This window comes from Lagopus muta, chromosome 9 (genome assembly GCF_023343835.1).
Source record: "Lagopus muta isolate bLagMut1 chromosome 9, bLagMut1 primary, whole genome shotgun sequence".
Taxonomy (NCBI): Eukaryota; Metazoa; Chordata; class Aves; order Galliformes; family Phasianidae; genus Lagopus; species Lagopus muta.
Window position 1 is genome coordinate 13144703 of NC_064441.1, and position 16904 is coordinate 13161606.

At 36.3% G+C, this 16904-nt stretch overlaps 1 protein-coding gene across 1 annotated transcript in view; it reads left to right on the top strand.

The window, feature by feature from the left end:
- Positions 1–16904, top strand: part of SLC9A9 (solute carrier family 9 member A9) — a 180378-nt gene that overhangs the window by 61834 nt on the left and 101640 nt on the right. The window contains exons 7-9 of the mRNA XM_048954553.1: positions 3081–3219; positions 3948–4053; positions 12118–12206. Of these exons, the coding sequence (XP_048810510.1) occupies positions 3081–3219; positions 3948–4053; positions 12118–12206 (334 nt within the window). The remainder of the gene's footprint in view (positions 1–3080; positions 3220–3947; positions 4054–12117; positions 12207–16904) is intronic.

Below are 16904 nucleotides of genomic sequence, written 5' to 3' on the forward strand. Positions count from 1 at the left end.
TGCTACATAGTTGAATAATTAATTACTCACAGAAGGTAGCACTCATTCAGCAAAGGTATTTTAGGTAATATCGGAGATTTGCGTATTTTCAGGTATGTTTTTTTAATGTATATTGTCTCTGATTCTCTTCTGTCTAGTATTATGTAGCACACCACAGAAGTGAGGTACTGTAAGTTTAATTATGGTTTTCTCCAGTGTTAAGCTTTGAAATTTTACTTTTAGGTGAAATGATTGACTTGGCAGGAAGTAATGAAATAAATGGTAATAAATCCTGTTCTATTTAAGTATAGCTTATGTAGGAAAATTACCAGGTAAATTAGCATGTATTTTAGATGTCTGGAAGGTTAAAAGACAGTGTTAGAGAAGAAAAAAATTTAGAAGAATCAATAATAAAGTTAGTACATGGTAATGTGAAATCAAAAATAGAACTAAATACTTTTAAAACTGTAGGAAAAAGATACACATGGAAAACCTGAGTTCTAGAAAGATTTAGAGCAGAAACTATAGCTGCCATAATGAGCATCTGTTGTGTTATGGTGGTTAAAATTATCACATTTCTGGGGGCCATATTAAGTAGAAAAATTTCCCAGTGAGAATGAGTCACTCTGTATTTGTTAATGAAATAACTACACCAAGTATAGGATTTTTTTTCTACACCTGAAAGCCCTTTTGGAGGGTGAACTGGAACCCTAATGGCCTTAACAAAGTCAACGTTTCTTGTCTTAAGAAACATACTTCAAAAAAAGTCAGTTAATGGCTATAGCTGAAACTTGACTAGTCAACTTTCACTCTGTCAACACTTCTTTCGATTCACTCTTTATTACTGAAAATTCTTTTTGTGAGCAGATCCCATAAATTTAATAGAGGAGTTTTTGCATGATGTTAGGGTGTGATTCAGGTTCACCTTGCTGAATTCACCACTCAGTGGTGGTGGCCGTATCTGTGACATAGAAAGTCAATTCCTATTTTACACTTCATTAATCAATATATGTTAGCACCTACAGTCTCTGTACACTTATTAGAACTAAATAAGAGAATCAAGTGGCTGCTTTACTGTCAAGTCATGCCTAAGTTTTAGTTCTAACATTTCAGGTCGCATTACCAAATACTTTCAACTCTACATGACTAACTTAAGTCAAGCCCTTACTAAGTATACAAAATGCACTTAGTAAACTACATTATAGAATCACAGAATCATAGAAACAAGTTGGAAGGGATTGTAAAGGCCATGTATTTGCAATTCCCTTGCCATGGGCACAGACATATTCCTCCACATCAGGGTGCCTAAAGCCCCACCAACCTGACTTTGAACACTTTCAGGGCATCCACAATTTCTTTGGACAACTCATTCCAGTGCCTCACCATGCCTTTCTCTATCTTTCTTGGAGGCCTCCTATAAATTCTGGAAGGCCACTTAAATGTAATATGTAACAGAATTATAGAATAATGCCTAGAGCCTTCACTTCTCTAGGCTAAACATATGCAGCATCACAGGCAATAGCTATGTCTATCAAAGGAAATTCTGTCTCATCCATTTTGCAAATATATTTATGGCTTAATACAGTACTTTATTTCCTATGGGTTTAAAAACAACAAATATTCAGTAGGCCAGAGGTGACAAAGATTTCAGAAGTTATTTGAGGGCAAGAAATTATAACTGATCCCTGGTCTGAGAGACTAACAGTTGAAATAGGACTAATTAGCATTTCCTCTGGGAACAATATTTGTGTAGTTATATTAATGGGACAATCCACTACAAGTCATTTCACTAGTTTTGCGGCAGTGCATCAGCATAACTAGACATATCAGATTTTGGTGATCAGTTATTTCTGTTTCAGGGAATATGTATTCATCACTCATATTTTGTGGTACCCCATCATGTGCTTTTAGAAAACCAGAAGCCTTTTTTACACACTGAAAATGTGAGATCCGTTTTCACATGCCTTCAAACTGTATGGAATTTCCTAAATTAATGTAGCTGCTTAGAAAATCCTTCATGCAGATTTGCAATTCTAAACCTTGTCTCCAGATGGAAGATATCACACTGATGGGACCAGATACTTAATATGCAAGAGCTTAAAATATTCAACGTATTTTAAGAATTCTAAATTTTTAATGCTTAAAATACCAGTCATTTTCCAGCAACCCATGCTACTTTCTGGAATCCAGTGCCAGAATTTCTTTAACAGTATACATGAAAGACCTACAGCACTGAAAACAACGAACCAGAAAGATCTGAAACATAATTTAATTAGTGTTTGGGGGTCTTAGTGTATCTGTTAAATTCAATGTTTTCAGAAGCAAAAAAGGCATATGTATTTCATATTCCTAATGTTATGAACAGTGACTGACTAGTAACAAATACTAAACTTGGAACTTAAAATGTTTAAGTCTCCCCTCTGGTAGCAGCATCTCGCATCCAGATATTCTCTTGGGGGGTGCACTCAAAAGTGGGATATGGGAGATGACCTTTGACAACTTCACTAATTTCTTTCTGTGGGACAACATTCATCCTGTCCACAAGGTTTCCTGTTCAGCTCCTGCTACCTTTCAGTTCTATTTATGAAGGGTTACACCAAGAAGGGAACTACTAGGCAGTTTATGACAAAATCACTGCTGCAGATGTTTGGTACCTACTGTGATTTGTATCACCCATTTGAGCCTCAGCCATAAAGCTGCAGTTTTTATCAGAAATATCTGTGAATATATAACTGCTCTGAAGACATATGGTCAATAAATAATTCAGTTATCTATCTTCCCTGCAGATTTCTCATGCACCTACCACCTATTAATGCTTAGTTGGTCTGGAAACAATATTCTTTATGGCACTACTAGTATAAAAATGTACTGACTGGCAGCAGACTGTTGATTTCCATTGTGATACCTTGAAAATAAACTGTTTCCCACCCCAGTCTCTATCTACTATGCTTTCCCATCTGCTATCTGTCCCGAGATGCCTTGTTTTGTATTTTATGTCCCTAAAACTATTTCCAATTATCAATTCCAGTATCACGCCAGTGTGATTATATTCATGATTGTATTTTCTCTCCCTCTCCCCCATCCCTTTGTTCTCTTTTCAGCTCTATATCCATTTACAGTCCCAAGGAGAATCCTAATGCATTTGATGCTGCTGCTTTCTTTCAGTCAGTGGGAAATTTTCTGGGGATCTTTGCTGGATCGTTTGCTATGGGATCCTCTTATGCAGTTGTCACAGCTTTAATATCCTTTATGGTTCATTTTCAGAGAGAAAATCTGTATGCGTGATATCTAAGACTATCTTTACTTTCAGATTGAACCTTTCCACTGTTCACTCAGGATTTCATAAACAGTCAAATCATAAATTGACAAGTCATTTAATTCACAAAGAACTTAAGTCAATCTCCAAATGTTATGCAAATCTCTTTAACATTAGGCATGACAGCGGTCTTTATTGTTTGTAAATAATGAGATGCTGAGGTTTTGAAGTACTCAGAGATTAAATGATGAATTTATGACTACATTAATGTATTTAAAAATTATACACTAGCAGCAATCAAAGAAAAATGCACGGCAAACTCCCAACTACAAAACAAGACAAACTAAGCCTACCTAAAATAGAAATAAAAGGCATATATATTGCCCGGCACTTTTTGTTTTATTTTACAGTTATTCATGTAAAACACTATAAAGTAGGAATAACACCTACTTTCATCTTTCTCATTCAGCCTCAATATAAATGTTAAACAAATGCCAGTCAATGCAGAGCTGGACAAAATTAGTTTCTGCCCCCTTTTTCCAGGAAAATAAAAACAAACCAATTAGGCACTAGTTCAAAAACTACAGAAATACTTCAAACAGCAGATTTGTTGAATTCATGTATATCGTCTTCCCTCCCTAGCCACATCATGGGGAAATTTTAGCTTAAAAAACAGTTGCTTTTTACTTTTCCTTATTAAGTGTTTCAGCACTTGACAAAATTTACAAAGCTGTGTGACTTTCCCATGTTGGAGACAGGTCTGTTTTTCCTCCTATCTTGGAGTGCCTTCTTATCAGCAGAAGCTGCTGGTCTCACAGGTAAGTGTTGCATTTTACTGAATAAAAGCAGTTTCACAATATACCTCCTAACATAGGAAAATTGCATGTTTATTTTGGGCATGACATCATCTTACATAAAAAGCTTCCAAAAGCCAGCTGCTGTACTAGAGATTGTTTCATCCCCAAGAAGAAATCTGTATGGACACTGAACAGCTCTACAAGAAAAAGACTTACTAAATCAGGCTAAAGTCCTCAGTCTTCTCTCCTGTAATTGTAGGTAGCTACAATTTCCCATCATTCTATCAGTCCCGTTAGTAATCCACTATTTACCACTCGCTATAGGGCCAAAGATGACAGTAAACGTGAGGAACAAAATATACAGCGCTGTGTGACATACACTCTTAGGGATGATGTACTCCTCTTCATTCAATGGATGTCCTGGTACCTCCTCCTGGTTTCCCCACTATCAATGACCAAATGGAGGACAGGGCTGCCCTCGACGTTGCCAGTGGGGTGCAGCCACTTCTGGATTTTTCTAAAACATAATTCATCTTGTTTGGTGTGCCTATGTAAATACCTTTTACAAAAGGAGTAAGTTACTGCTGCATCCCAGTGAAAGGTGAAAAGACAGATCTGATTGCTTTTTTTTCTATGAAATTGCACAATCATAGTCAAGGACATACCCAGGGACTGCTTTTAGCAACATAAAGAGTCCACACAAATTAAGGCAAAAGTCCTAAATGCACATAGATTACCTAAATAACAAACTACCGCACAATATGATTTGAAAGAACAAACTTCATAATAGCTTGATCATTTTAATGGCCTTGATGCTGTCACCTTTAAAATCTAGTGCTCTAATTAATGTCATAGAAAGCCAGGGGAAGAAAACTGCTTAATGAAGTGTTAATGCAGCCCATGCTGTTTTGTTTGCAAAACTGCTCAAAGCCTTTCTGAAGTCAAGAGTTATATTTCCATTGAGTTCTGAGGAACCAGCATGCTACCTCTTAAATCTTAGCCACACAAATTACTTTCAAATTAGTATTACACCTGTATCTGCTGACATCTTTACCTTATTAAATATAAAATCCCGTGCCCTGATTCCTGCCAAAATATTCAGGACAATGGATACAGTGAAGGGTGCAAGAACCAAATGGAAGTCATACATTCCAACACATGGAGAAAATCAGATATCATCTGGATTAAAAGCCCATTTTGTTTCTTCATGCTTAATGACTCTTCAAAATGCGATATGATTACCAAAAAATTGCCAGAGAAGGATGATAATCGCTTGCCTTCAACTGGAGGTAATGATTTCCTAAACCACTGACTTACAAGGAAAGATGCTTTAAAATACAGTCCTAGCAGAGAAGCATACTGCATTTCATCAAGGAGAAAATGCATACTAAGTTATACATTAAATCCAAAAAGTGAATTTGTAAGGGAAATAGTTTTACTTTTTATAGCCTTAGGCGCTCCATCAAATGTAAGTAATGTTACATTTGTTGTGCACAGGAACAAACCGCACCCAGAAAAAAGAAAAAACTCTCATGTGTCTTTTGCATGTTGTAAGTGTGATGACAGTGAAGACTCTCCAGGTAGTCAATGTGAAGAGCATTTTATTTCTCTTTTGCTTTACAATCTATTAAATACTTAAAATAAAAAGCTTAATTATTGAACAATAGGAAATTCTTACACTAGCCTTGGCAAGGAATTTTAAGCATACTTACATTACAAATATTAAACATAATAATATAATATAAGCACTGTTGTGAGGAGGCAAAGTTTTATCAGTAAGGATTTGTCATGACTGCTAAGTCAAAATAGGGGAATACTACAGTAAGAACAGCGTTAATATACCTGCTTTCTAACCTCCATTAGAAAGTATTTACATGCAGGCTACAAGAAAGTAAGCATAAATAATTCGAATACTTGTCAAAATAAATGAAAGAAACACATCTTGCTTATATTATAATCCATCCCTGGAGGCATTAAATGCAAGGCTGGATGTGGCTCTGGGCAGCCTGGTCTAGTGGTTGGCAACCCTATAAACAGGGGGCTTGAAACTAGATGATCACTGTGGTCCTTTTCAAACCAGGCCATTCTGTGATTCTGCATGATTCTGTGATTAATTGCTTACTCTCCATCTCATTAACAAAATGTTTAACTGATGAAGAAGTCAATAATCTATGTCTAATAGTCAATAGTCTATGAAAGATATGTGGGTATTTAATGTCCACCTCAGTTAGGCTCTCTGCATCTACAGCTGTTTTAACTAAGTAGATACTCAAACTGAGATATATATATATATATATATATATATATATATACACACACATATCTTCAGAAATACATTCAAATCTGTGTATATATTTGTTTAATGCATACTTCGAAGTCACATAGAAATTAGCAGTGTAAAAGCATCAGAATCAATTGCCCTATTTCTCTAGTGTCTCCTGAACATGTGTGAGATACTGAATGAGTTGTGTAGGTAAAGAAGGATTTCTTAAAATCTTTTCTGCTTTTTATTTTACATGCCAAACAAAGACCTATTGTATGAATCTCAGACAATAGGTCTCAAAGGAAAATTTTGGAGGAGATCATCCACCCCAGCCCAAAATATTTTCTGATTTTTATGAAGGAAATAGTTTGTGATGTAAATTATTGCTGCTCCCTCACCCCCTGCAATTCTTGTCTGAGTGTTTCATGATGTATCTGACGCCTACCTTCTAATTCAGGGGCTAACATGGGAGTACAGTCTACCTAATGAGGAGGGTTTTCCTCCAAAAATAAGCAAGCAGTTTAGCAAGAGACAGATATACCTAGTCAAAAAAGAGACTCCAAATGAGCTGGTCCATTGGGCGGTTTTGGGCTACCTTTGTAATTAGGGTATAGCAAGAACAAATGCACCAATTCCCAGTTCCTTTATTAATGCTGATTAAGTGCATTAATCCCCGTGGCTGTTCACTGCTCCCATCTGTTTGCTGTAATTTGCCTCAGATCCATCCTTTACTTTATTGCCTTATTGAACTGTTGGGACCGGTTCTTCACCTTTTATCCTTGTCAGAAGGGATTATCATATATCCTTCCCTCTGCAATTCTGAGCAGTGCGAACACAATGCAGTTCAGTACCCAACTGTCTACACATGCTTTGCTGACATAAACACTAGATCCAATACTCTGCAGTTTCAGTTATCCCCCTTGTCCTTGCAACAGCCTCACTTGACTAGTCTATATATACACACACACACACACACACACACACACACTACAGCCGGTGCTTGGGTTTGGCCAACATGGGAGTTGCTGCTGGTACAGCATTTTAAGACAGTAAAAGAAGAGGAGAAAGGTCTTTGCTTTTACTGAAAAGGGCAACATGTTCTTGCATGGCATTAGGCTGAGACTGATGATCAGTTGCCTAAAATTAAAACAGTAACACTAAGCTGAGGGTAAGAATCCATGTAAATTTGAGGTGTTACTCCTAGAAAATATTGTAAGCATAAACAGAATAACTCCTAGCATGTCTAGAATAAAACCTAGCATGTCTCACCACAGGAGTTCCAACCTAAACTGAACACAGTAATGTTTTTAGAGTTGCAGAAGTACAACATTGAAGCTCTGGTCATATTTGAAGCAGACAGGGGCAGTATCATGGCTTATTCCTCAGATGAGGACACACAGGATTCCCTCAGATATGTCTTTTGTTGTTTTCTGTCACCTTAATTCACTTCAGCATAAAATCAACTTAAGACAACTCCAGTGATTAAAGCTCTGTGAACAAAGCAGGAACTGGTTCTGCATTGGTGTGGGTCCAGTGAAAGACGACTTAAACCTTTGCTTCCGAATTAAGAATATGATCAGTCACACTCTGATATTATCACTGTTGGGTTCATAGCCTTGTTACTGCAACAATTTGATGCAGAAGACAGTGTCTCATTTCCTGTCACAGCCTCAGATTGCACTGGAATATGCCTTCTAAGCTGTGTGGAGATTTTCTGACACAAATATAACTCCACATTGTTTGATTTATATAAACTCTCCTGTCTTTTCCTACATTTCTCTGCCTTTGGTGCAGGATTGGTTCCTCTCACTTGTACTTTGGCATGTGAATGTTAGGAATCATTAAGAGGCATCCCTGAAGCTCTGGAACACTTCAAAGTTGTGATGAAAACCTGTCAATTTACCTGCACGTCTTTCCACAAATTCTACACTTTATCTAGTCATTCCCTCCTTTGTTTCCCCAGAAGGTAGGGTATTGGATTTTGTTTGTTTTCTAAATTCTTACTTCTACCATTAAAGGACCTGACAGCCACAGACACAATGACAGGTTTTTTTTCCTCTAAAATTACCAAATAATGTTCAAATTTTGTCCCGTCACTTCTAGACTTGCATTAAAAACACACTCCAGACATGCAGCACCTCTCTGAGAAAATATGGGATTTTATTCTCCATTATAGCACCAATTATTGAAATATGAAGGTATATTACTTTGCCTACTTGTGAAATATTACATAATGGATATTTATTCTCTTTTGCTCACAATGGAAACTTTAAGATTAGCATTTATTTTTACACACGTTAACATTTGCCCTTCCTGTATTATCCCTGAACATTAACAGGAATTTCAACTACAAGTATTCAGTAAAACTAATGTAAGATCTTAAGTTACATTAACTGCTAAAAAGCGGTTTCTCTGTTAGATAAGGAGCAAAAAAATCCAGCACAATGGTATGCTTTTATGCTTAATCAAACTTCTTCAAAGAGCTTAAGCTGCAGCTGGAACTTCTCTGGTGTCTAGCAACTGTGATGTGAGATTTCCCATTTTTTATATCAAGTGAAAATTGTCAGTAACTTTATCTATAGAGAGGCAAGAAGCTGTAATACACTCAACAGCTCATTTCCCATTTCATCTCTAAACTTCTGCTCAGGTTAACCTGCACTGCAAGTGTAGTACTAAAATTGTCTGTAATCGCTGACTTTGCCACTTAACAAAGGACATACTGTAACAACACTGAAATTGAGCCAGACTCCAGACCCCTGAAATTACAGCACTGGCTGGTAGAGGGGACCACCTCACTTTATCTGCCTCGTTGCATCTAATAAATTCTTCCTGTTTACAATTTCAGCATTATCACATTTGTTCTCCTCTATTTCTTTCAAAAAAAAAAAAAAAAAGCCTGCAAAAATTTGTCAACTCAATTTATGTTCCATAATCTATTTTGCAACCCAACTAACTTCAGAAATCAGCTTCTATAGTCTTACCAAGAAAGAAATCCAAATTTCATTTATTTTATTCCATCTAATAAGACCCCTGTTCACCTCTTGAGGTACTGTGCTCCTTTATTCTTTACAGTTACGCTAGCATGCAGTAGATCATTATCACCCTTAAGTTACCATTTTTAATAAAATGGAATTTTTTGCAAGCTTTTTAACAAAGCATTCATTGTGAATGGCATGGCAGGCTAATACTTATTTCCAACGGTAGCAACTGAAATATTCCACTGCGTTCCTGGCTTTCTGGTTTCTATGCTTGCATAATTACAAGGTTTGGATAAATTATTACTATTGTAAAATCAGATTTAGGGTATTTTGTTCTTTAGGTCACTCTCTCAGTTCTCTTGCTGCCAATAATTAACAGTTTCTTAGCAGTCCAAAAACACTGTACAATCATCACTGAACTTAATAGTGAATTTTTTTAAATACTCGACTTGGCAGAATGATGATTTGAATCAAGTGAACCACAAACTCTCATCTCTTTTCCGGTTACTGAGCCCCAAGCTAGCAGTACTTAGGAACGTTACTGACTAGGTATGATTTTTTTTTTTTTTTTTTTTTTTTTTTTTAAACTGAATCTTCACTGTTTGAGCATCCCATTGCATATGAGAGCACCTTGAGAACTTACAAACTCCCCAGATTACATCTGCACGATAGTACACTTAGTGGGAAAAAAAAAGATAGTCTTAATTAAGAGATCAGTTATACCTCAATAAGAGCAATGAATTTCCTGGAACATATTTGGACATTTACAGCCTCACCACTACCAACATTACTTACTGGAAAGAAAGGCCTTAGTGCAGTTAGAATAAGTAAACAAATATCAAAACAGGCATAAGAAAATAGGTAAAGAAAGACAGCAGCTAAAGCTCAGTATGATTTCTCTTGGCTACAGAGACTGTGTAATGTAGAAAAAAATACAGACAAGTTTATGATATAAAGAAAGCCCAGATGCAAAGAAAATGTTCGTGCTGTATCATGGGGAAGAAAAAAGAAAAAAGATTTGCTGTATCATTTTCTTCCCTGGTGCTAAGCACATGTTACTATTTTGTTCCTCCATCTTTCATCAAGTGCATTTTAATGCCTGGCCTCTCTACTTCCCTGCAACAAGAGAGGCTTGTAACTCAAACACAGTTGGGTTTTTTGGGCAGTATTTCCACAGTTAGCAATCCAAAGACTCAGGAACTTGAGAAAAATATGATAAAATGATGATGACTAACTGGTATGGGTTGATGTGATCTTACCCCACATGTGCACTCCCTCAAGTGAAATAGACAGCATTATCCTTTTTCTTGTTTTCTTACCTCTACCTTGATTTAGAGAAAGAGGATATTCCATCTACTACAGAATCTCTAGAACTGGAAGGCTAGGTTCAAACTTCGAGGTTTGAATAAACTCTTTAAGAAAGTATTGGGCGACTATGTTAAGCTTTGTCTACTTCTATTAATCCTTTTGAAATAACAGATTGTTTTACACCTGTTTTGCTGTACCAAAGTCCACAGTGCTGTAGATTCTGTCCTCCAAGTCCCTTCTTGCCAGCCTTTGTAATTTCAGGAGCCACAGTGCTGAAGAAGATGAAGGAAGTCTTATCCAGACTCAAGGCCAAGATTGATGGCACAGAACTGGATTATATTTCACAATTTTAGTTCATATTGTTTGTTTCCAGTAGAACTTATTAATGATTCAGTTCATGCTAATTTAACACTGTGAAATTCTAGAAAGTCACTGTGTAGTCACATTGCACAACCCTGGGCTGGTATATTTTTGCTTCCTTTGTTGCTTCAGTGAGTTTTCCAGAATTCACCAGCACTATTTCAGTACATCAGCATCTATGAGCTAAAAATTACCTAACAATTCACAGAATGGTCCACAAGGAAGAATTTTAGTGCCAATTCAGACATGCTGTAGATCTTAGATGGGAGGCAACAAGTAGAAGGGCTGAAAAGCTAAAGATCTAAAACACTTAGAATGGATGGCAGAAAACTGCGTGTATCAGAGTCCTGAAGATGACAGGCCTGCTATGATCATCCTGCAAGCTAGCTCTGTACAGAACCAGCAGATGTTGTGGAGGTGTGCGTCAAGAAACCACATAGAACTTGCATGCTCTATGAGCTTCAAGAAACGTGGGTGGAGGTTTTCATGGAAATGGTGATTGGAATGAGCATGATGAACAAGCCCTGAGCTGTGGTGCAAGTAATTACCAGGTAGACATGCCCTAGGCTTAAAAAAGATACATAGTTTTTTTCTTCTATGGATATTTACATATGGATACTGGTCAGCATTTATTTCAGAATTTCTACTTTGTGTGGGTTCTTTCTGCTTTTCCTGTTTCCAGAGCTGGAAAAAAATTGAGTTTACAGTCATATCAGCTACTCTAATTAAAATAGTGCATTGCAGTGATGCAACTCAGTGGTTCTAGTGATATAGGAGCAGGCTCAGCACTGGGGAGAAAGTATTTAAAAATCTCCATCAGTTCCATCCCTGCCAAAGTTTTCATCTAGTCTGAAGTCCTTCATATTGTAAGTATGTTAATCTTACCTAATGGTGAGATTATGATTAGATACCATCCAAGGAGGTTATCAGGTTTGCTGGGCAAATTGAACAGCAGCAGCGCTATAAATGTGTGATAGCCATGTTGAAGATTCAAGATCTCTATGATTTTTAGCAAAGAAAAAATATCTACTTTGAAATATATTCTTATAAAACATGTCTCATAGTTCTTTTGTTACAAAAATCCTTTCAGCAATATAGTAACCTTTTTTATGCAGCCTTTTGAAAAATCTTAGAAAGGAAATAGAAGCTGCTAACCATCTTTTCTTTGCATTTCAGGTATTGTTGCAGTTCTTTTCTGCGGAGTCACACAAGCCCATTATACCTACAACAATCTCTCATCAGATTCCAAAATGAGAACTAAACAGGTAGGATATGGAAATAACACTGTGTCTTCAACATGTACAAGGAATAAACAGAATCTGAAATACAGCTGGATGGAATTCTGTTAGTGCAACTGAAAAGGTCTATGTCTTCAATAGGGAAAGATGAGATTTTTCTGGGGAAAAAGTAACAGTTCTCTGGCCAGACAAAAATGTAATAATCTGTTCTTCCCAAGATACCTGCAATGTCACTCAAGGAGATAAAGTGTAAGGAGATAATAGTTCAGATCAATTTCCATAGAAAAAGGCCACAAGTTTAAGAAAATCCAAGAGCTCCACTAAACAAGAGAAAAGCATTCTGGAAGGTTAGATCCATGTACATTTTCGTAAGAGGACTAAAAACTGCAGTCCAGCCCATTGTCTTTAGTGATGACATCACTTAATTTCCACTCTGTTAAAAATCTGCTGTAATTAGAAAATAGTAAATTATAAAATGGAAATTATTTTTAAGTTCCAAGATGAAAACCTACAGGACCTGTTTTAGTTTGAACGAGTAGTAAAATTGCTGAAAAGCATGGGGCTGTTCTCAGTACCAAAGAGATGGCATTGCAATGGTGGAAATTCCCAAGCAGAAGGATTGGATTCTTCCCAGCAGAAGGATTAAAGTCAGACAACATTGTTGCTCCCTCATTCCTGTGACAAGTCATTTGAATGTTGTTTGCTTCACTTTCAATGTTGATTTGTATGTCCCAAATACCTCAGACTATAGAAAATCCATCTCCTGGAACAAAATGAAAATATATGGTCCAATGCTACAATTTCCATTAAGCAATCCAGTAACTTTTTCAGCAATTCCTCTGTTTTAAGCATTAGGAATAGAATACAGAAACTTTTACCTCTTCTTGCACATCTCAAAATCAACTTAATCAAAAATCCAATTTTCTATCAATAACAGTTTGATAGAAAAAAAAAAATACTGGCCACAGTATTACTTCAACTGTCAGACTCTTACAGATTTTAAATCAGAAAAAGTTTCCAGTCGGTACTTGCAGAATAAAATGTTAGCAAGTGAACAAGATAGGTCTTATCAATTGCATTTCTTCGTACCAGGGGAGGCTGAAAGGCTGATGCTTTGAGAAAATTTTCTAGCAGAGAAGGGGACCTTTCTCTAGTGAATGTATTATAAGAATAGCATTTATATCTACTATAGAATTGCTTTTATTTTGCAGAAATACTGAATTCCATATAGTATTATTACCCTTGCATATAATTGTTAAACTTTGAATACAGATCCCTATTCCAGGGATTCATCTGCATGATTTACTGATACACAGCCAGAGAGAGATTGGCCATTGAAATTTTAATTACATATGAATCTTTTCAACTACAGAAATAACCAACATTTAGTTTAAATGCATACTGGCTTTGTTTGTTTTCACGCTTTTATTTCCAGTCATTCAGTTCCAAACAGAATAGTGAAAACAGGTTGAATCTATGCTTGAATACACAGGAAAAAAACTCCGTATTTAATTATGAAACTATGAGTTTTATGCACTCCTTCTATTCCACTTTTGTCTTCCAGCATAATCTCCAAATCCTTAGCATCTCTGAGGATAGTCCAAAAACTCCTCTGAATTCTTCTAATTTATTTTCTATTCCAGATTTCCCTTTCACACATAGCTGTTTCAGTGAGGTCCGCACTCCCCTTTTCTTCCCTTCCCCCCAAGTATTATCTTGAAGAAAATTTACTAAACCACACACTTTATCATCATCATAATTATGTACGACGTTATTGCATTACAAATGGATATTGTTGCTAAGACCGATGGCCTCGCTCCCAAATTAAATCATTTTTATTGCTATTTACTGGCCAAAAAAGATGAGTTTTTAGTTCATTTATATAATTATTCCAGGGCACTCTTTTTTTTACAATATGACAGGTCTTTCAGTATGGACTGGCGAGCTGCAGTGCGCACTAACAAGACAATGAGTTGAGACTGAAGTTAAACTAATAAAAAAAAAAAATCAGGAATGGGATATCAAACTGTAAATCAAACTGTGAAATCAGGTTATTTGCCTAAAGACTAATGCTTCTTCCCTATTGTCTTGCATAATTTTATTTACAATTTCTACTGCCTGTTAAAATTTCATAGCTCAATGATAAAATCCAGTATACAGTGACAGTGTTTGAGGCTGTGCTGCTGAGTTCTGCATTTCTCATAATACCTCATCACTAGCTCTAAAGAGCACATGAGAAAAAAGACACGTATGATTTTCTTCATATAATAATATCAAATTAAAGCCTACCTTTTGTTCTTAAACAAGAATTTGGAGCTCTATTAAGAGCACCTGTTAAAGGATGCCATATAATTATTAGTCCCCATGTATTCTTTATTATCCAGTCCATCACTGCCTAATATCTGATAAAAGAGAAATATTACATTTTAAGGATCTGAAACTTACAGAAGCTGAAAGTAGCAGGTAATGTAGATGTTGTCATAGACAATGGATCATTTTAACGCTGCCGTAAGATGAAAGATTTAGTGAAAACACAGATTTTAGAGAGTTTTCATTCGATCCAAATGTCCCAAGTCTCACTAAATATTGATACAAATTCTCCCTGTGTTCTTACTGCTTGTTTATTATCGTGAGTAATGTTTAATGGTAATATTTTTAAGTCATCATCATCAACCTGATTATCATAATGACGGTAGCATTAAAATTGACCCCCCCCCTTCCATGCCAACAAGATTTGGTCAGAGAGCTCTTGAGCTCAATGCATATAAATTTGTCCATTATATCTTCAGTGAAGGAGAAAGTGGGACTGCTAACACTTTATCAAAAGTTATTTGATCTTGTGCAGTTTTATTTAGAATTATTTACAGCGACTAATATAACCTCACAAAAAGCTGCAGGCAAATATCTGCTTCCAAATCTTAGGACATTGTAGCCCAGATTTCACATTGGGTACCTCAGAGGTACAATTCTATTGGTCTGATTTGCTTAGGTACAAGTAAATCGGGGACTAGACAGGATGTTGCTAGATAAAGAGAAATTACCTGTTTGCTGACAGTGGGCAGACCATAAATTTGTACAGCTCAGCTCTCGAACAGGACTCATGGACAATACTGTACCTTCCACAGGAAGATAAGATATTTTTCACTATTTTTTATTTTTTTTTTAATCTCCGCACTCCAGCATTTTCACTCAAACGCCAGGTGTAGATCAGCATATTTTCCTAATGATGAAGTATTAAGAGAAGTTTTTAACTTTTTCTAACAGCTATAAATATCCAACAGACTTACGAGTTTGCTCATTTCCTAATTGGTTTTTTTTTTTTCCCCCCCTTTAATTTCGTGGGATAAACACAACGAAGAAACCAAAGAACAGAGCAGTGCCTCTCTTTGGATAAATGCACAAAGGTCTTTGCTTTCAGACAAGATACTGTGCCAGAAAGTTATAAATTCTGAAAAGGAAATTAAGAAACCCATCTCCTATGGAAGCAGTGGAAAGTACAGCAAGTTATGTCCAGCCAACAAGGGATTATGTTGCATACTACCCTACCTGTCTCCATTTATTCCACCAGTCTAATCCTTGTTTATGTAGTGACCTCTGAAACACTTGTATCTATCAAGTTCATGAGAGCTGCTTTCTGAAATTAAGTGCAAGAGCCTTTCTTACTGCATTATTTGTTAAACAGTTACTGTTCCTGATAGCAAACCATTTGGTGAACACCTGTCCTTACAGAGAAAAGCTTCTGGCCTGATTGTTCAGCTGCGCTGGGAGTGCAGTATGTACAAGATGTCATGTTAAGATTTCGATGGCCCTTCACCTTCAAAGTCTTTACACAAGTTTGAGAACAGGGCAAAGGTAAAAATGAGAACTGCATAACTTCTGAGAAACTTTAAAGGAGCTCTTGATGTTAATAGAACTACTTCAGCAAATTAACTGATGCTGAAGGATTGAAAATTCAGACTGCAATCTTAGTTCTTTGCCCACTGATGGACATAGTACTGATTTATTCAAATTTAATCTCCACACTTTAATGCAGACATGATTATCTCTGATTGTGGAAAGTCATCACCTTGTAGAGAAGTAGCTAATATCATCTGAAAATCTCTTTAAAATACATTTAGTTTTCAAAATTTGTTAAGCTCATTTATGACATAGCTATACATTTTTCATCAAGTTCAGGATTAATCAGCTATTTTCTATATCAGAAATTGACCTGTATTGCAGGCAGTTGGGTGTAGCAAAATATCTAATTTTTTAACTCATCAAAAATGAATTCAAATCAGTATAGTCTCTCGACCCTGATCTGCTACTAAGCAGCCTTGACACAATTTATAGTTTGCTGTTCCACTTTTAATTATAGACTGAAGCAAACTGGAACATATCTGAACAAATCTGAACAGCAGAATATCACTTAGAAAGTCAAGTACCACAATGAATAAGTCCAGATCTACTGGAAGAGGGGGGAAATCTCTAAATCAAAGGACTGGTTCCTCAATAGCATCAGACTGCTTAATAAAGTAAGTATTCTAAAGGAATGGAGGTAGCTAAAGTCAGCTTTTAGCTGACTGCGTCCAGGTGAAATACCATTACTGTGAACTAGTCATTCTACTGCAATTCTGCTGGCCTATCACTGTAAACAAGTTACAGAAAAGTAGAATGACAATTTGAACAACAGATCTCCTCTCTCTGGATACACAGTGTAGTACTATTCTTCAAGATTCTTATCAG